At 46.9% G+C, this 20,875-nt stretch overlaps 1 protein-coding gene across 2 annotated transcripts in view; it reads right to left on the bottom strand.

Moving 5' to 3' along the window:
• LOC119972429 (matrix metalloproteinase-16-like) overlaps nt 1-20,875 on the bottom strand; it is a 320,314-nt gene that overhangs the window by 216,474 nt on the left and 82,965 nt on the right. For both annotated transcript variants that reach the window (XM_038809101.1, XM_038809102.1), the window contains exon 2: nt 4,679-4,827. In XM_038809101.1, coding sequence (XP_038665029.1) covers nt 4,679-4,827 — 149 coding nt within the window. The remainder of the gene's footprint in view (nt 1-4,678; nt 4,828-20,875) is intronic.

Raw genomic sequence — 20,875 nt, 5'->3', positions numbered from 1 at the left:
GGAGACACAGCGGGATGACTATCCTGTCCAGCTTGAGCAGGATGCCGTCGATCAGTGTCAGGTCATCCTTGACATTGTAGAATTGAGGGCATTGCCCTTTCTGCCAGCCATTGCTGAGGTTGTGGATGACTTGCTGCAACAGGGGGTCTTTGGTCGTCTCTTCTCGGATGAGAACAATCTTCTCATCTGTTGCCGGGAGAATGCTTGTACACAGTTGTACCTGCAATTCAATGTGCTGGATGATCTCCAGTGGTTCACTGGGTGAGTTAATGGAGCGGGACAATGCATCGGCGATGATAAGCTCCTTGCCAGGTGTGTACACCAAATTGAAATCATACCTCCGGAGTTTGAGCAGAATTCTCTGCAAACTAAGCATCATGTCGTTCAGGTCCTTTTGGATGATGTGGACCAGAGGCCTATGATCCATCTCAACAGTAAATGTTGGCAAGCCGTAGACATAATCATGAAATTTGAGGGTGTGGTGAGAAGACGTGTCTCTTTGAAGCAACACCGCCCCAATGCCATCCTGACTCGCATCTGTGGATATCCTGGTCTCTCGGTCTGGGTCAAAGAATGCAAGGACCGGTGCAGTGATGAGCTTGGCTTTCAGCTCCAGCCACTCCGTTTGGTGATCCGCCTTCCGTTCAAAGGCGGTTGACTTTTTTGTCAGGTTGCGTAGGGCCGTAGTGTGTGTGGCCAAATTCGGGATGAACATTCCAAGGAAATTGACCATTCCCAGGAAGCGCAGTACTGTCTTCTTGTCCTCGGGGACTTTCATTGCCTCAATGGCTTTAATTTTGAATGTGTCCGGGCGCACACCGTGTTGCGAAATCTGATCGCCCAGGAACTTCAGCGTTGATGTCCCAAAACAGCACTTTAGTTTGACGTCATGTTCATGTATGCGTCGGAATACTTTCTTGAGTCGCGGCACATGTTCCTCTGGGGTTGTGGGCCAGATTATGATATCGTCAACGTAGACACAAACCCCTTCTATTCCCTCCATCATCTGTTCCATAATGCAATGGAAAATCTCTGAATCCGAGATGATGCCAAATGGCATTCGGTTGTAGCAGAATCTGCCAAAAGGCGTTTTGAAGGTGCAGAGCCTTCTGCTGGATTCTTCAAGTTGGATTTGCCAAAATCCTTGGGATGCGTCCAATTTTGTGAAGAAGCTCACATGTGCCATCTCACTCGTGATTTCTTCCCTCTTCGGGATGGGGTCATGTTCCCGCATAATGTTTTTGTTTAGATCCTTGAGGTCAATGCAGATGCGTAGGTCCTCCGAAGGCTTCTTTACACACATCATCGAGCTGACCCAGTCGGTTGGTTCAGTGACATTGGAGATGATGCCTTTTTGTTGTCGACTTGTGAGCTCTGCCTTCAGGCGCTCACTCAGTGGAGCAGGGGCATGTCGTGGTGTGTGGACCACTGGCTTGACATCAGGCCGTAGTAGAATCTTTTACTCGTACGGCAGCGTGCCCATCCTGCTAAATACATCTGGGTACGGGGTTAGGATGTCGTCGATGCTGGCATGAAGATCCGAATGGGACGGCAGTTGCTTGCAGGCGTGCGCACCTAGCAGGGTCGCCCTGTCTGGTTTAACAATCTCGAAGCGTAAGCTTGCTTGTGTGTGTCGGCTGGATACCTGCAGATGGCAGGACCCCAGTGCCTTGATTGCGTTTCTATTGTAGTCCAGGAGTTTGCAGGCAGCTGGAAGGATTCTGGGGGGCTTCTTCATTCTCTTGAAGTCCACCTGAGAAATCAGGTTGGGGGAGGCACCTGTGTCCAGTTTGAACTGGATGGGGCAGTGGTTGACCTTCATCACTGCATGCCATTCATCCTCGGAATCCACGATCAGGATTGATTGGACTCGCGATGTGTCCAGTGTGGTGTATTCGCACTCCGTTAAAATGTCAACTCAGTAAGTGTTGTCCAGATATTCATCATCTGGATCCGTCGCACTACCTGGATCAGAGTCATGCATTCTGTGTTGCACATTTCAGATGCGCCGCTGTCGGAATTGGGAGTGCTGGCTCCTGATTGGTGGTGCAGATCTGCACAGGGCTGCATAGTGGTTTGGTTTCCCACAGTTTAAACAGCTTCTGCCCCTGGCAGGGCAGTTTTTTTTTAAATGGGCGGTGCCGCAGTTCGCACACGTCATGACGTCGGCATCATGGCGCTCAGTGCGTCAGGTTCTCGGACGTCTGCACCTGCGCAGTGCGGTTTTTTGCCACTTTGTGTTCCCGATCGCATTGCGCATGCGTTGCGCCCCGGGAAGAGCACGCAAAATGGCTGCATTCGTCAATGTGGAGGCATTGCATCCGGGAGATGGCCTGAACACTCTCCACCTCATGGGAGGCTTGTTTTTCACTTTCTGCCATTTTGTACTGTGAATAGCGATTTTTAGAGTGCTCATGCACAGTACACGTTTCAATCGCGACTGACAGGGTCATGTGCTTGATTTTCAACAATTATTCTCGCAGTGGATCAGAGTGGACTCCAAAAACAATTTGGTTTCTGATCATGGTGTCAGTGATATCACCGAAGTTGCAGGATCGTGCTAGCAGTCTAAGGTTAGTTAGATAGCAGTTGAAGGATTCGTCTTTCCCTTGCATCCTCTGCTTGAAGATGTAGCGCTCAAAGATTTCATTGGTGTCCATCTCGCAGTGGCTGTCGAATTTGTCCAGGATGGTTTGGTACTTTGTTTTGTCCTGCCCTTCGGAAAAGTGAAAGGAGTTGAAGATCTCTATCGCATGGCCACCCGCAGTGGTGAATAGAAGAGCTATCTTCCGAGCATCGGTCACGCCATTGAGGTCGGATGCTTCCACGTATAGTTGAAATTTCTGCTTGAATGATCGCCAGTTGGCACTAAGATTGCCGGTGGTCCTGAGCTGATGAGGAGCCTGAATCTTGTCCATTGTGCCTGTATTCAGTAGCTGGTTGTCACGGATCTTGCTGAGTTGAACTAAATAGATTGAACAGTCACTCCTGGTATCATGTTCTGTTCTGCTTCGGATAACACAGGCTGCTACTTGATGCAGTCTTAACTAAAGGATGCTCCCGACTCTGAAAGGAGTTCAACGTGTTTATTGAACTATTAACACAGTTCTCAAATAAGTTTGACTCTCTGCTAATCTAACTGCAGTAACTCAGTCTAACAGTACCAGCTTGCTCTAAGCCACGTGCTGGGGTGTGATGCTGCTGATCAACCCTGTCTGACTCTCTGGATGTCTGTCTGTGAAAAGAGGCAGGGTGTGAGTGCCTCATCCCTTTTGTAATATTTATGTCATGCCCCCTTGTGGTGATGCCACCTCTGAGTGTCCTGACTGCCCATTGGTTGTGTCGTATTCTGAGTGTTCATTGGTTGCATGTTTGCATATCATGAAAGTTATTAAAGCACTCCCAGGACCGTGAGAGTAAGTAATTTCCCTCGGGTAGATCTGGTCTAATGCGATCTTAACCCTTCCTAAATTGAGATTATTGAATCAACTGTTAAAGTGTATTTTTATGCTATGATATTTCTCGAGCAAACTTCAGCCATAGCTTTTAACTATTTGGACAAGTTGGAATTCAGATTCAATTCGTAGAGATAAAAATACTGACTGAGTGAGGTTAGCACCTGACTGAGTTCCAACAGGCTGTGACAACAAGGCTCATGTATTTCTTGCTTTGAAAAATTTAGGAAAGGTTCACTCATTGGCTTTCTTACTTTGAAAAAACCCCTCAATTTCTTTCTCTTGAATGCAACTTTTCCACCTGCAAGCAGGGGCTTGGAGGGGTAGTCTTGTCTGAGAAATTGTATGACTGCCATTCTGACTGAGACAAGGCATGTCAGATTCAAGTTTCTTCCTGCTGCCTCCCGAGGGGAGTTGCTGCCATTTTACGTACAGCATCGAATGGCTTGGACAAGAGATATGGAAAATGCACCCCAATATGAAAAATAATTATGAGGCACCCACTGCTCACAGACATCAATCTGCCACATCTTCTGGTTGATACTCTGGCATCCAGAAACTAGTCATCTTCCCACTGGTCAACATTGAAAGAAGAGGGAGCTAGTTTGTAATATTGAAAACAGCAGATGCAATAGTTGCTTATTAAGTTTTCAGTGTAGCATTTTGGGCCGTCTGGATATACTTCGGCAATTCCCAAAAACGTGGATGAATATATACAGACTGGAAACTGTCCCGAAAGACCTTTATTGTTAAAGTCAAGTTAAATTTTCATCAATCACTTTGGTTTCTCAGATTTGGCCTGGTCAACTCACAGAACTAACTTGTTATGAACCTCACATTACCTTGACATCGTTCTTCAAGGTTGAAAGCTATCTTTAACTTTTGTGCATCTGTAACTTACTGATTTTTTTTTGTATTAGGGCTTATGCCTGCCTAGATAATAGATGTGCACAACTATGGAACAAAAAAGAAGCAAACCCTTGATCTGTGTGATTGGAAAGTATGTGCTGAATATAAATGATTATTCTACATTTCCTGTTACCTCCAAACATGACCACTGCATTAAATAAATAGTATTTTCCTTTAAGATGCATATTTTGGTTTTCTTGGAAATTACAGGTTGCTCTGTGAATTACAAGTAGGAGTTGATCAGTGCCTTTGAGAGGACGTATGCAGCAGTTGTGAGCCGGTGCTGGTTAAAGAGGAAAACAGATGTTCCTTACTCTATTGTGTTTTCATCCAAAGTCCCCGTAACTTTAATTCCATAAAATTGCTGCATAGCAGCTACAGCTGAGTGCATGGACTGTGAAGAGCGCAATACTGACATTCTGGGTTCACTAGCTTGAAGATAGCCGTACTTCTGTAACCATATCTGCAAAAAAAGAGACGTCAACTGATCAGCCCATTGAAAAACCATTCAAATAAATATTTTTGAAACAAAAAGCATACATTTCTAAGCAATGGTGGCATTGCATTTTAAATCATCAACGCAACAGATTGTTAAACGGTCAGAACTGACAAGCTGTTTCAACTATGGACTGTTGAATTCTGAGAAAGGAATGATATCCTAAATGTTTTGTCTGTTACCTCCACTGATGCCTGACCTGCAAATCATTTCTAGCATAAACTTACAATCAGACCCAAGAGAAAACCTAGAAAGCCGTTCTTCACACAATGGGTAGCAGGACGTGCTCTCTCTAAGGCCACAGAGGAGAATGAATTACATTGTTCAATAGAGAATTACTGACTTGACAAGTAAGGATATAGAGAATGGTCAGGAAATTGGGATTAAAAGGCAAAGTAGTAAAATGGTGCAACAGCATTTTCCTATGTCATTCAAAATTATTTAAAATGAAGCATCAGTTGTGCATTGTTAACTGTTACTAACATCGTTATTAGATGACAAATAACATTGAGCTATATATTTGCCTGGTTCAAAATAAGTATCAAGAGGATTAAAATTCAATAATGTCATTGTATTGTTCTGAAAAGAGTTATGATCTTGAGTTGGGAGCACTAACTATTTCTAAATAAAAAAACTAAATTCCTAGTTATTTGCGAATTAATGAAGTCAGAAGATTCCAGTTTCAAACAATATAATGTTTACTATACAAGAGTTAAGCAAAGCAAGCACGAGATATGTTGCGCAATCTTGAGCCTGCACTTGCCGTTCGTGGGATAGGCGGCATGGGTGGAAAATCTCGCAAGAATGGGAAAGTCAAGTTCTCCCTGGAGAGGTCGTGTTTCCCGATTTCCCTGGCCCTCGGCGGTGATGTCATGAGATTCATGCCCACAACGGGTGTGAACCTTATTTTAATAAATTTAAATGCTTTTAAATATTATGAAAAGCCCCCCCCCCCTTCCAAATAATCCCCCCTCACTAAATATTATATCTCGCCAATGTAAGGTTTACATCAGGTTTGGCCAGGCGTGAGGAAGTCAAGGGGCAGAGGGAGGGGGGGAAGAGGGTAATGCCCAGACTGCCCCGGCACAGGTTGGCACTGCAAGGTTGGAACTGCCAGGGTGAAAGCCAGTTATACCTCTGCGATATTAGTGGGGGTCCCCATGTCTGTGACGATTTTCGGATGGTATGCCGCTGATGAATGTCGGGGGAGAGGGTGTAGGTATGCCAGTGAGGATTGTCAGGGGGGAGCGAGAGCCCCCAAAAGCTCCCTGATGGGGGCTGGGGGCCATTACATTCCCAACTGTATGAGGCCCCGCAAGAGTGACGCCATGAACCACACCCACTCTTTTTTTGTGTACGAGGCTCTAGATTCTGCGAGAAAACTGGTCTGTGCAACTGGAGAGCTACACACCAGTTTTCTGTCTGAGCCTGAAATTTTGCGAAATTCTAGTAAGCTTCCACCCACCATCTTTGGTAACTACCTATACTGTAAAACCCAGAACCACAGCAAGTTCAACATGAAGTTTCAGGCAAATTATGCTTGATTATAAATATTAAAATACACACTAAATAGCAGATACAACTAAAGCAGGTCGTACGAATTGGATCAGTAGTTCACTCAGTATATAAATCAATCTCAGTCACAAAGTCCTTTAAACTTTGTCTCCCTCACAAAGAATATCAGATCCGCTTCTGAAAGAACTTAGCCTGATCTCCAGTCAACATCAGTGGGCAATCAACCCAAGTTCCACAATTAAACAACTTCACCAAAAATGGAACACACTGCCAGAACTTCCTCAACTCTGCTTACAATGGCCTGGATGGTGTAGATCCACCAGCGTTATCTTCAAATAAAGAAACAGCTGCAGCAATTGTGTTTTTGCCTGCTCTCAGCTTTTGGATCTAACTCTGTCTTCTTCAGCCTACCTATACTGCACCACTGTGGTCAGTAACTAAGCTCTTGAGACTCTGGAAGGGATTCTCTGGCCGTGCCCGCCCGGCGACCAGATACTGTGGCCCAACGTCAATGGACCTTTACATGGCCCACGTCCCGCCCGTGGCAATCTTGTGGCGGGCGGGGCAGAAGAATCCAGCCCTCTGTGTGCGTTTATCCAGTTTCAACCCATTTCAGTTTACCAGGTATTTTGACTTCCAATCTCAGTTTCAATCTTAGTTCCCTTAGTAACTGGAAGGGTCAAGTTTCCTTTCACAGTTTCCCTTTTCAATTAGGAACTGTCTCAAAGAAATACAAGCTTTGGAGCCACAATTTCACAAATTACATGTTGGTGAAGTTTGCAGTTACAGCATTTTGGTGGAGAAAACATATTCATCTGTTTTGACACTGAACACTTAAGTGCAAAGAAAAAATCAGGGTGATTTATCTCTGCGTTGCATCCTGGGTGTGCAAAAGTCCCAGTCCTAAGCATCTTCAACTGCTTCATCTATGCCCTTCACTGCAACATAAAGTCAGAAGTGGGGATGTACACTAATGATTGCACAATGTTTAGCACCATTCGCAACTGCTTAGACAATGATACAGTTTGTGTCCTCATGCAAAAAGACCCAGACAATATCCAGCCTTGGGCTGACAAGTGACAAGTAATATTTGCACCATTAGTGCCAGGCAATGACCATTTCCAACAAGTCAGAATTCAACCATCTTCCCTTGACATTCAATGCCATTACCACTGTCAACGTCCTGGGGTTAAGGGCAGCACATGGCACAGTGGTTAGCACTAGGACTAAGGCGCTGAGGACCCGGGTTCAAATCCCGGCCCTGGGTCACTGTCCGTGTAGAGTTTGCACATTCTCCCCATGTCTGCATGGGTTTCACCACCACAACCCAAAGATGTGCAGGATAGGTGGATTGGCCACACTAAATTGCCCCTTAATTGGAAATAAATGGGTCCTCTAAATTAAAAAAAAACATCCTGGAGTTTACTATTGACCAGAATCTGAACTGGACCAGCCATATAAACACTGTGGCTACTAGAGCAGGTCAAATAGCAAGGATTCTGCAGCTGTGTGTACCATCTACAAAATGCAGTGTAGTAGCCCCAAGGCTCCTTCGAAAGCACCTTCCAAACTCTAAACATCAAGAAGGACAAGGGCATCAGATGCATGGAAACATCGCCCACTTGCAAATTCACCTCCAAATTACATAACATGCTGACTTGGAACCATATTGCCGTACCTTCACTGCCACAAGGACAAAATTATGGAACTCTGACCCTAACAGCAATGTTACTTTCCAGTTATCCACCCAAAACTAGCTGTTGTCAAGGTCTTGCTGCTTGCGGGCACAGGGCGGCACAGTAGCGCAGTGGTTAGCACTGTTACTTCACAATGCCAGGGAGCCGGGTTCGATACCCGGATTGGATCACTGTTTGTGCAGAGTCTGCACGTTCTCCCCATGTCTGCGTGGGTTTCCCCCGGGTGCTCCGGTTTCCTCCCACAAGTACCAAAAGACGTGCTTGTTAGGTGGATTAGACATTCTGAATTCTCCCTCAGTACCCGAACAGGTGCCGGGGTGTGGCGACTAGGGGTTTTCACAGTAACTTCATTGCAGTGTCAATTTAAGTCTACTTGTGACACTAATAAAAATGATATTATATATCTAAGGAGTCATGAAGAGAACTGAATGTGGTTCAATTATCTGTGAACATCCCACTTTTTGAATTCTGATTGAGGAAAGGTCATTGATGAGTAGCAGCAGATGGTTGGGCTTAGGACACTGAGGAGCTTCTTCTGCCTTGTCCTGGGACTGTGATGGTTTGCCACCAGAAACCATAACCATCTTCCCTTGTGTGGATTACTCGAGCCGATGGAGGACTTCCCATTGATTCCCTTTTACTAGGGCTCCTTGATTTCACATTTGGTCAAATTCTGCCTTGCTGTCAAGGGAATTTACTCTAACCTCGAGTTCAGCTCATTGATCTGCATTTGAATAAAGTCTGTAATAAGATATGAAGCTGCATAGCCTTGTGACAACACAAAATGGGCATTGATGAGCAGCTTATTACAATATAAGTTGCACTGTTGACAACACTTTCCATTACTTTACTGATGAAATATTCCATTAAAGACGGTAAACATGACAGTTGTACAAGGCCAAATGATGCAAACACTAATTTTGCGTTGGAGAAACTGGGTACCCTCACCTCTGCACCAAGGTACAGGGAGGCGAGGTAGGATATTCCGATTATTAAAACGGTAAACAACACAGTTGTACAAAAACAAACAGTACAAGCGCTGGAGAGATCTGATACTCTTGCCTCTGCACCAACATAAGGGGGAGGAAGGGGAGGAGGGAAGGGGGGTGGTGGGGAGAGAGGAGGGTTGGTGGAGGGGGGTCCTGTATGGCACTGATCAAGACGAGACTGATGGAGTGGTAATTGGCTGGTTTTGATTTACTCTGCTTTTTAGGGGCTGGTTTCGCACAGGGCTAAATCACTGGCTTTGAAAGCAGCACGGTTCAATTGCCGTACCAGCCTCCCCGAACAGGCGACGGAATGTGGCGACTAGGGGCTTTTCACAGTAACTTCATTTGAAGCCTACTTGTGACAATAAGCGATTTTCATTTCATTTCAGTTCATTTCATTTTTGTAGACAGCATCTACCTTGGAAATTTTCTACATTGTCAGGCAAACGCCAGTGTCGTAGCTGTACTGTAACAGTACGGCTATGGGTACAGCCAGTTCTGAAGCACGTGTTCAGTACTACGTCAGAATATTGTCAGGGCCCATAGGCTTTGCAGCATCCAGTGCCTTCAACTGTTTCTTGATGTTCATATAAAGTGAATTGAATTGGTTGAAGGCAGGCATCTGTGATGGTGGAATCTCAAGGGAAGCAGAGGCGGAATATTCACTTGGCATATTTGGCGGGAGATCACTGCATTGCTTCAGCATAAAGATTAACTAAGTGGTTTCTGCTTTACTGATGTTAAAGTATAAGACATTGGATCTCATCCAAGACCTGGGTCACCATAGTCGGAAATCACTGACTGTAGTGGAGACAAAGAGTTGGGGCGGAATTCTCCGCAATGGGCGACGCAGTTGTGAAACCCGAAGTGCTTCACGATGGCGTCGGAGGCCGCTCCTCGCCCACAGGGCGGAATTCTCTGCAACGGGCGATGCTGTCGTGAAACCCGAGTGTTTCACGACGGCGTCGCTCATTGCAGAGAATTCCGCCCCAACTCTTTGTCTCCACTACAGTCAGTGATTTCCGACTCCTCGCTCCTCGCCCCCTATTCTCCCCCCCCGGGGGGCTAGGAGCGGCGTTTCGTCAAACTCGGCCGCCGAGCCTTGACGCTGGCGTCAAGGCGGCGCGCCGAGAATGACGTGGCCGGCGGCACCTAATGATGTCAGCCGCGCATGCGCAGGTTGGCCGGCTCCAACCCGCGCATGCGCGGTTGCCGTCTTCCCCTCCGCTGCCCCGCAAGACGTGGCGGCTTGATCTTGCGGGGCGGCGGAGGGGAAAGAGTGCGTCTCTTGGTGACGCCGGCCCGACGATCGGTGGGCACCGATCGCGGGCCAGTCCCCTCCCGAGCACGGCCGTGGTGCTCAATCCTCTCTCCGCCCCCCACAGGCCCCAAACTCACCTTTCGCGCGCTGTTCACGCCGGCAGCGACCAGGTGTGGCTGCCGCCGGCGTGAAGAGGTCGGGAACGGCAGGCCGCTCGACCCATCCGGGCCGGAGAATCGCGGGTCGCTGTGATAAACGGCAACCCGCGATTCTCCGAGCGGCGTGTCGCAAAACGCGACATGCCATTTTGGGGGGGTGGGAGAATCGTGGGGGGTGCCAGAGTGGCCCTCCCGCGATCCTCCCACCCGGCCTGAGGAGCGGAGAATCGCGCCCAGTACTGAATGACAGTTTGGAGAACTTGAAGAATCCTGTCTGCAGTCAGATTCTGGGCACTCCACATGTTTAGCATCTCTGGCACTACGGAGCTGGATGTTTATCTGACATCCCAGTAGACTGTTCTTTGGATTACTCAAAACAACTGTACTTTTTGCAACCGATTCTGGGGATGTAATGTGCCTGTGATCTCCTAAGCCAAATTTGTTCACATGTTTAATGCAGGTTTATTAATTTTCTTTCACATAGTCCAAAATAATAATAGAAATTGTCGGGATACTACAGACCTGGGATAAATTTTGGATCTATTAAATAATACCCCCCAAAAAAAAACAGATATTCATTCACACTAACTGATACATGCACAGACAATTTGACTTTTCTGCAAACAAAATTTAATATGGAGCAGGGAGTCCACATTGAGTAAAATAGAGAACTTTTATTTATTTACAATAACGGTATATACATTTCCTGGTAGGTCCTATCGAGTTTTTATTTGGTTGGGGCCTTACTGGCATTTATACAATGCTTAATGGGGGAGCTCATACTCCGTAAGAATCACGGGGAAGATAATCATTCACACCCTATAGGTCAAGAGGGGGATATTACATTCCACCACACACCCTCCCTCCCAAAGACCCCCTTGACGACCGATGAGGAGCAGGTGGGGGTCTCCGGACCTGGTAAGTTGTTCGTCAAGTAGCTGATGCGGCGGATTAGTCAGTGTATACCTCGCAGTTGAACGTTATCTGCGGCAGGAACGTCGTGGTGCATGATTGGCAGGTGGCGGCTGAACTGTTGAATTGGAATCCAAGACTTCTGAATCCGAAAATACAACGTTGGGCATGTTGGCGCCGACACAGGCTGGAGACCTCACAGCAGGCGGGTTCAGCAATGGACTCGGAGGATCCTTATGAGGGACCAGCTTCCATAAGCAAATATGGTCTAAATTCTGTCTCATCAGTGCCCCCGACCCGAACTTGGTAAGAGACTCTTCCGTTTGACAGACGACAATCCAAGAGAGCAAGCGAGCACCGTCATTGAGGTTGCGAACGAACAGCGCGTCGTCAGCTGCGAAGTGTCGGAGAGGTCGACATAAAACCAGGCTTATGACATAAAACCACCCTTGCAAATCCTGGTGACGGCACACCTTCACGCCGATGTCCAGGAGAATCAAACTAAATTGGGTACAAAGCCTATGAACCATTAGCATCTCAGCAGGGGCCACACCAGTTACTGCGTGTGGCATGGTCCTGTATGACAATAAAAAACGTGCCAGCATGGTGTCCATCGAGCCCAAAGTCTGTTTCTTCAGCTCTCATTTAACCGCCTGCAAACAAAATTTAATAAGGACACAGGGAATCCACACTGAGTAAAATAGAGAACTTTAATTTATTTACAATAATGGTATATGCACTCCCTGGTAGATCCTTACCAAGTCTCTTTCTGGTTGGTGCCTTACTGGCATTTATACTGCTTAATGGGGGAGCTCATACTCCGTAAGAATCACGGGGAAGATAATAATTCATACCCCATAGGTCACGAGGGTGCCAAACCATTTGATGGCAGGTGGTATGGGGCAGGGCAGACAAGCTGTTGTTTCTCATTAAAGCGGAAAAGAGGCCCAATTATCTGTTACGAGCACCTCTGAGATTCCAGGGGTGGAAAAAGAAATGCGCAATCGCTCGATGGTCGCCCAGGAGGTGATTGTCGCCATCTTGTGGACCTCCAGCCAATTGAAGTGGGCATCCACCAGGATGAGAAACATTGAACCCAGGAACGGACCGGCAGAATCGGCATGTATGCAAGCTCAAGGGCGCCTTGGCTACTACCAAGGGTGTTGGAGTGCTGCCATGGGAAACGTCTGGTGCTCTTGATAGATGGAGCACTGTTGAGCCAACTTCTTGATATCCATGTCTAAACCGAGCCACCAGACATAACCCCTCGCCAGCATTTTCATTTTGGATATTCTGGGATGCCCGTCGTGAAGGCCCTTCAATACGATTATTTGGTCCTTCGCCAGAACAACAACTCTCGTGACCCACAGGAGGATACTGTTTTCCCTCGTCAGCTCCGTGAACTTCGAGAGGAAAGCCTTCAGACAGTAACAAAATTGTACATACGAACTGTCTTGCTCACCTATTTTACAGTGTGCAGATGTAAAAATTCAACAAAAATATTTTAAAGTAAAATAAAAAAAGAGGGTTGGGGGTTGTGGTTTAAGGGGTAAGGTCTTGTGGTTAGTTCCAATGTTTGGCTTTTGTAAATTGTATTTGGTCAACATGGACTTGTTATATTGTACTGTATAAAATGAAAAACCTGACTAAAAACCTTTTCAAAAAAAGAGAAAGCCTTCAACTCCCCTAGTAACTGTAGATGCTGGCTACCGTATATTACCCAGATGCCGCACCTTGGCAAGAATAGAGTCTGTTTGCAGCCTGTAATGAATTTTGCGATGCAGTGACAGGCAAAGAGTCTGTAAAATTCAGGACAGCGACCACTTTGTCCATTGTAGGAGGGTTTGTGGAATTGGTCTGCAGCAGTAGATGACACAACACATCATCATTCGGAATCTGGGTCCCTGGGCGGTGCTTGAAAGGGTACTCGTAAGCAGCCAATAACAAGGCCCAGCGCTGAAGTCTTGCAGAAGCAATTACTGGGATCACCTTGCCTTCATGGAAGAGGCCCAGCAACAGCTCGTGATCTGTGACGATAGAAAAATGGCGGACATAGACATAATGATAAATTAGTTTAGCTCCAAAAACAGCCGCCTGACCTTCGTTTTCCAACGGAGCGTACTTTCGCTCAGCCGCAGCCAGCGGCTGTGAGGCAAAGGGGATCAGATGTTCACGGCCATTGCTCATCCGATGAGACAGGACTGCCCCAATCCCATACGGCAATGCATCACACATGCTGAGTAATGGCGTTGAATGAGCGAAATGTGTCAACGCCGGCTAAGAGGACAGCCGGCGTGACACCTTCTTAAACGCCTCATCCTGGGCCTTGCTCCACATCCAAGGCTGGTGCTGCTTCTTCAGGAGCAATGAAGGTGTCGGGGGGGGGGGGGGGGGGGGGGGGGGGGCAGTTACCAAATTCGGAATGAATCTGCCATAACAATTGACCAATCCAAGGAAACAGCAAAGCTCTGTGGCGTCTAGCAGGGCAGGGGCTAGGCTTTTACTTTCATGGAAACTAGCTGCAGGCAGCCTTGGTCAATCAGATACCCCAAATAGATTACTTATTTTGCGTGAAACATGCACTTTGCACATCACAGTGTAGCCACCTAAGATGGACACTGGGCTAACAAGATGGAGAACTGCTAAGACTGCAGGGAAAAAGCAGTTTAGCCAAGACAAGCAGTCTGCAAAGACTGATTAGCATTTTGCACGCAGCAAAACTAGTTTCTGGCCAGGTGGAAGATCTCAACCAAAGGTGTTAATAGCAAAACGCTTTGCATATTAATGAGGCAATCCAGATCTGGGCACACACAATGGCAACATTTGGGTTTGAATAGATACTTTAAGTGGATGTCCAGACAGAGCGGCACCAAAGGTATCCACCACAAAAGACCATAGAGACCACCCCCTCCATCGAGGAGAGACCCTCACATTGGGGGATTCGAAAGATATCGATTGGGAGCTGATCCAATCGATACCTGAAGGTAAAAGCCCGCCCCAAAAAGGCACGGACATTGGGGGCCCTATAAAAGATAGACCCCCACACATGGTCCGGTCTGTTTTTGTGCTCCGGCTTTGACTTCGACCCAGAACTTCGACTTGTATCCTGACTCCAGCCGTTGAGCACCAGCCGCCGAACCGTAAGTGACAATACGACGCTCGCTACGCGAACCAGCCCCACTAGACCCCCAGCGACCAGCACACTCTCTGAAGGTTACAGACCAATATCGAAACGAAGGCCTCGCTCCCTGACCTTGCCTGTTCCTGTTTAGTTAAGTATTCTGATCGCTTAGTTTAGTTGTAGCTTAGTCCCTTAGCGTGTGCATGCGTATTTATTATATTTGTAATAATAAATACTAATCGTTTGGAACTTACTAATCGGTGTATAGTTTTATTACTTTGAACCTGACCTTGGAATATTTGTGAGGTGTTTATACGACACCTGGCGACTCCCGAGCTGAAAATACACATATAGAGCCTAGCAGTGTTAAGCACACGGCCTTTAAACGGAGGCGTGTTAATACACTCCAATAAACGCGAATTACACTCAAGTAAAACGTGCAACAACAGGCAGACCCCATACTCGGAAAAGCATTTCAATACAACTTTGAGGTTCTGTAAATGTTCCTGGTCCGTGTTTCCTGTGACTAGGACCTTGTCTAGGTAGACCACAATGCACAGCAACGCATGCAGGATTTCTCTATTATCCACTGAGAAACTACACACGCTGAGGATATTCTGAATGGCAGCCGGGTGTACTCATAGAGACCCTTGTGCGCATTGATCATGACCTACTTGTGTTGAGGACTTATCGGGCTCTTGCTGTAGATATTTCACAAATGAACTGCCACCAGCCAATGTAGCACAAAGATCCTTGAGGGTCTAACCTCAAAGCCGTGTTCATCATCAACTTATAGTCATCGCAGAGCTGGACTGTCTTATCCGGCTTCATGAGGGGGACCACAGGCATCGCCCAATCAAAAAAGCACACAGGTCTAATGATGCCCAAACTCTCCAAGCGATGAAGTTTGGTCACTACTTTAGAACATAGAACAGTTCAGCACAGTACAGGGCCTTTGGCCCATGATGTTGTGCCGACCATTTATCCTAATCTAAGATCAACCTAACCTACAGCCCTTCAATTTACTGTTGTCCATGTGCCTGTCCAAGAGTCGCTTAAATGTCCCTTATGACTCTGACTCCACCACCTCTGCTGGCACTGCATTCCACGCATCCACCACTCTCTGTAAAGAACCTACCTCTGACATCTCCCCTATATCTTTCTCAAATCACCTTAAAATTATGTCCCCTCGTGACAGCCATCTCTGCCCTCGGGAAAAGTCTCTGGCTGTCCACTCTATTCATGCCACTCATCACCTTGTACGCCTCTATCAAGTCACTTCTCTTCCTTCTTTGCTCCAGTGAGAAAAGCCCTAGCTCACTCAACATTTCTTCAGAAGACATGCCCTCTAGTCCAGGCAGCATCCTGGTAAATCTCCTCTGCACCCTCTCCAAAGCATCCACATCCTTCCTATAATGACGTGACCAGAACTGGACACAACATTCCAAGTGTGGTCGAACCAGGGTTTTATAAAGCTGCAGCAAAACCTTGCGGCTCTTAAACTCAATCCCCCTGATTATGAAAGCCAACACACCATACGCCTTCTTAACAACCCTATCAACCTGGATGGCACCTTTGAGGGATCTAAATACGTAGACCCAAGCTCCCTCTGTTCCTCCATACTTCCAAGAATCCTCCCTTTAACCCTGTATTTAGCATTCAAATTCAACCTTCCAAAATTAATCACTTCACATTTATCAAGGTTGAACTTCATCTGCCACTTCTCAGCCCTGCTCTGCATCCTGTCAATGTCCTGTTGTAACCTGCAACAGCCCTCGACACTATCTACAACTCCACCAACCTTCGTGTCATTGGCAAATTTACTAACCCACCCTTCCTCATCCAAATCATTTATAAAAGCCACAAAGAGCAGAGGTCCCAGAACAGACCCCTGTGGGACACAACTGATCACCGACCTCCAGGCGGAATACTTTCCTCCATTACCACTCACTGTCTTCTTTCGGCCAGCCAATTCTGTATCCAGGCAGCCAAGTTTCCCTATATCCCATGCCCACTAACTTTCTGAATGAGCCTGCCATGGGGAACCTTATCGAATGCCTTACTGAAATCCATATACACCACATCCACATTCCCGTACCAGCCTCCCCGAACAGGCGCCGGAATGTGGCAACTAGGGGCTTTTCATAGTAACTTCATTTGAAGCCTACTTGTGACAATAAGCGATTTTCATTTCATTTCATTTTCATCCGCTGCCCGACCTTCATCAATGTGTCTCGTCACATCCTCAAAGAATTCAATGAGGCTTGTGAGGCATGACCTGCCCCTCACAAAGCCATGCTGACTATCTTTAATCAAACTATGTTTTTCTAAATAATCATAAATCCTATCTCTCAGAATCCTTTCCAATATTTTGCTCACCACAGACATAAGACTGACTGGTCTGTAATTCCAGGGATTTCCCTATTCCCTTTCTTGAACAGGGGAACAACATTCGCCTCCCTCCAATCATCCGGTACTACTCCAGTGGAGAGTGAGGATGCAAAGATCATCACCAATGGCGCAGCAATCTCCTCCTCACTTCCCGAAGCAACCTTGGGTATATCCTGTCAGGTCCAGGGAACTTATCTATCCTGATGCTTTTGAAAATTTCCAGCACATCCTCCTTCTTAATATCAACCTGTTCGGGACTATTAATCTGGTTCACATTGTTCTCATGAGCAAAAGGTCCCTCTCTCTAGTGAATACTGAAGCAAAATATTCATTTCGGGCTACCCCTATCTCCTCAGACTCTAGGCACAAGTTCCCTCCACTATCACTGATCGTCTCTACTCTCACTCTGATAATCCTCTTATTTCTTACATAAGTATAGAACACCTTGGGGCTTTCCCTAATCCTTCCCGCCAGGGCTTTTTCATGCCCCCCTTCTAGCTCTCTGAAGTCCATTTTTGAGTTCCTTCCTGACTACTTTGTAACCCTCTAGAGTCATGCCAGATCCTTGCTCCCTCAACCTTAATGTAAGCTTCCTCTTCCTCTTGACTAGAAGCCCCACTTTTCTTTGTCATCCAAGGCTCCTTCACCTTACCATTCCTTCCTCGACTCAGTGGGACAAAACTATTCAGCACTCGCAGCAAGTGCTCCTTAAACAACCCCCACATTACTGTTTTACATTTCCCCAAGAACAACTGTTCCCACTTTATGCTCCTCAGCTCCTGCCTAATAGGAGTATAATTTTCCCTCTCCCAATTAAATACCTTCCCATACTGTCTGTTCCTGTCCCTCTCCATGACTATGGTAAAGGTCAAGGAGTTGTGGTCACTGTCACAGAATTGCTCTCCCACCGAGACATCAGACATCAGGCCTGGTTCGTTGCCAAGCACCAAATCCAACACGGCCTCCCCCCACCCCACCCCCCCGAGTCAACCTATCTACATATTGTGTCAGGAATCCTTCCTGTACACGCCTGACAAAATCTACTCCATCCAAACTATTTGCAGTAAGACAATTCCAGTCAATATTAGGGAAGTTGAAGTCACCCATGACAACAACTCCTGCACCTTTCCAAGATCTGCCGCCCAATCTGTTCCTCCATCTCTCTGCTGCTATTCGGGGCTCCCAATAAAGTGACTGTTCCTTTCTTGTTTCTGACTGCCACCCATACAGACTCAGTAGACAAAACCCTCCTCGACTACCTCCTTTTCTGCAGCGGTGGTGCACTCCCTAATTAACAGCGCCACTCCCACTCCCCTTTTACCTCCCTCCCTATTCTTCTTAAAACATCTAAACCCTGGAGCATCTAACAACCATTCCTGCCCCTTTGAAATCCATGTCTCCCTAATGGTCACATCATTCTAGTTCCAAGTACTGATCCATGCTCTAAGTTCATCTCCCTTATTCCTGACACTCCTTGCATTGAAACAGACACACTTTAACCCATTCCACTGAGTGCAGCTTTGCCCAATCAACTGTGTATCCTTCCTCACAGACTCGCTGCATACTATTTCTGCCTGTCTAACCGCTGCCCTATCCTCTGATCCAGAGCTCTGGTTCCCATCCCCCTGCCAAACTAGTTTAAACCCTCCCAAAGAGCTCTAGCAAACCTCCCAACCAGGATATTGGTGCCCCTCCAGTTTAGGTGCAATCCGTCCTTCATGTACAGGTCCCACCTTCCCCAGAAGGTATCTCAATGATCCATATATATGATGCCTTCCCTCCTGCACCAGTCCTTCAGCCACGTGTTCAGCTGCACTCGCTCTCTGTTCCTTGCCTCACTTGCACGTGGTATCGACAGAAATCCTGAGGTTACAACTCTGCTTGTCCTGTTCTTTAGCTTCCAACCTAACTCCCTCAACTCACTTTTTAGATCCTCATCCCTTTTCTTAGCTCCGTCGTTGCTTCTATGTTCGCCACGACTTCTGGTTGCTCCCCCTCCCCCTTAAGAATCCTGTAGACTTGATCCGAGAGATCCCTGACCCTGGCACCCGGGAAGCAACGTACCTTCCGGGAGTCTCGTTCGCGACCACAAAATCTCCTATTCATTCCCTAACAATTGAGTCTATCATTATTGCTTTTCTATTCTCCCCCCTTCCCTTCTGAGCCACAGAGCCAGGCTCAGTGCCAGAGACCTGGCTGCTAGGGCCTTCCCTTGGTAATTCATCCCCTCCATCAGCATCCAAAACGGTACACTTGTTTTGAAGGAGAACAGCCACGGGGGATCTCTGCACAATCTGTTCCTTTTTCTTCCCCTGACTGTAACCCAGCCACTCTTGTCCTGCACCTTGGGTGTGGCTACCCCCTTGTAACTCCTCTCTATCACCCCCTCTGCCTCCCAGATGATCCGAGGTTTATCCAGCTCCAGTTCCACTAAAGTGTAGGGAACCGGCGAGGGAGCACAAAATATCAGGTCTAGGTCTTCGGGTCCACCTGGATCTTGGCCATGGCCCCTTTAATTGTACCCAAGCCAGGCTGGAAAACTTCAGAGAACTTGCTCAGTACCAGATACAAACTGCCAGATCCCATTTGGAGGGAACCCATATGTTGCCAATCCAACTGCAAATGTTGTAGCCAATCGCGGCCCAACAGGCTAGGGCCACTTCCTTGCATGACAGTGAGGGGAAGGCGAACCGATTGGTGTCCATAAACTACCGGAGTAAACGTTGTTCACAATATTCAGTCGGTCTCCAGGATAAGCGGCCAAACGAGCCGCTGTCTCAGCCAAAGTGAAAGTGTGCACGCCACGTTTAATCAGATCAAAGGTGCTCTGAACCACCACTGAAGTGGCAACTCCCGTATCCAACTCCATTTGGCGCATATGACCATTCATCTGTAATGGAACATAAATAGGGCCCACATGGGAATGTAAATAGGGCCAAGCAGTTTTTTTTTGTGATTCCATATTATTTATACCGGAGACCAAACAATCACGGAGCATGTCCAATAATGCTGTTCCATAATCACTAAACCCGGCTATCTTCCGGAACCGTGATATGTACTCGGTGACAGGCTCGCCGGGGGACCTCTCTGCTGAATTAAAATACATTTGAACCATCACTGACAGGGTTGGGTTAAAGTGTTGCGTCACTAGTGGCACGAGTTGGTCGAATGGCACCACTGGGTACGTAAGACTCCTGATCAAACTGAATGTGCGTGTGTCCCACAACTGCTAACAGTATGACTGCCTGGCACTCGTTCTCCCTGATGCTGTTAGCCCAGGAGAAAGACGGCATCCTTTACTGCGTACTGGTTCCAGTCTTCAACACCGCCATCAAATGCATCTGATCGCTCAAACAGAGGTATGTGAAATAATGGGTTCCAACCTGGGCCCAGAAAATTGGGGAGGTGGCTCAGCAAAGTAGGTCACCACTTCGACAGCACACCAGTCTAATCCTCATTGCAAGTTTAATAAGGACACGGGGAGTCCACTGAGTAAAATAAAGAATTTTGTTTTATTTACAATAACGGTATATACATTTCCCGGTAGATCCCTACTGGGTCTCTTTCCTGTCAGTGCCTTACTGCCCGACCTTTTATTCAATGCTGAATGGAGTTGCCCCATCCCTCAGCGAGAACCATGAGGAAGAGAATCATTCCTACCTCATAAGTCCCATGCAGGATAGTGCACATGATTGCATTTTTTATTATTTATTCTAGTGCAAGTTATTCTGGCAATGTAACATGTATTCACCATCCCTTAGGTGCTGTGAAACACTTTTTGGGTCAACCACATACAATAGAATTTGATCCAGGTGCAGGAGTATCACTTGTTGGCTGGATAGAAGTCCCATTTCACCCTTTTCTGAGGAGAACCGCCGTGATCTGCCATGTTAAGTGCCAATCAGGCCAAAACTGGCCAGTGGCTGGCCTTCCCCCAGTTCAAGGAGAGTGAGAGTGGAAATCCAAGCCAC

This window comes from Scyliorhinus canicula, chromosome 10 (assembly GCF_902713615.1).
Source record: "Scyliorhinus canicula chromosome 10, sScyCan1.1, whole genome shotgun sequence".
NCBI lineage: Eukaryota > Metazoa > Chordata > Chondrichthyes > Carcharhiniformes > Scyliorhinidae > Scyliorhinus > Scyliorhinus canicula.
This window is presented reverse-complemented; position numbering and strand designations above follow the sequence as displayed.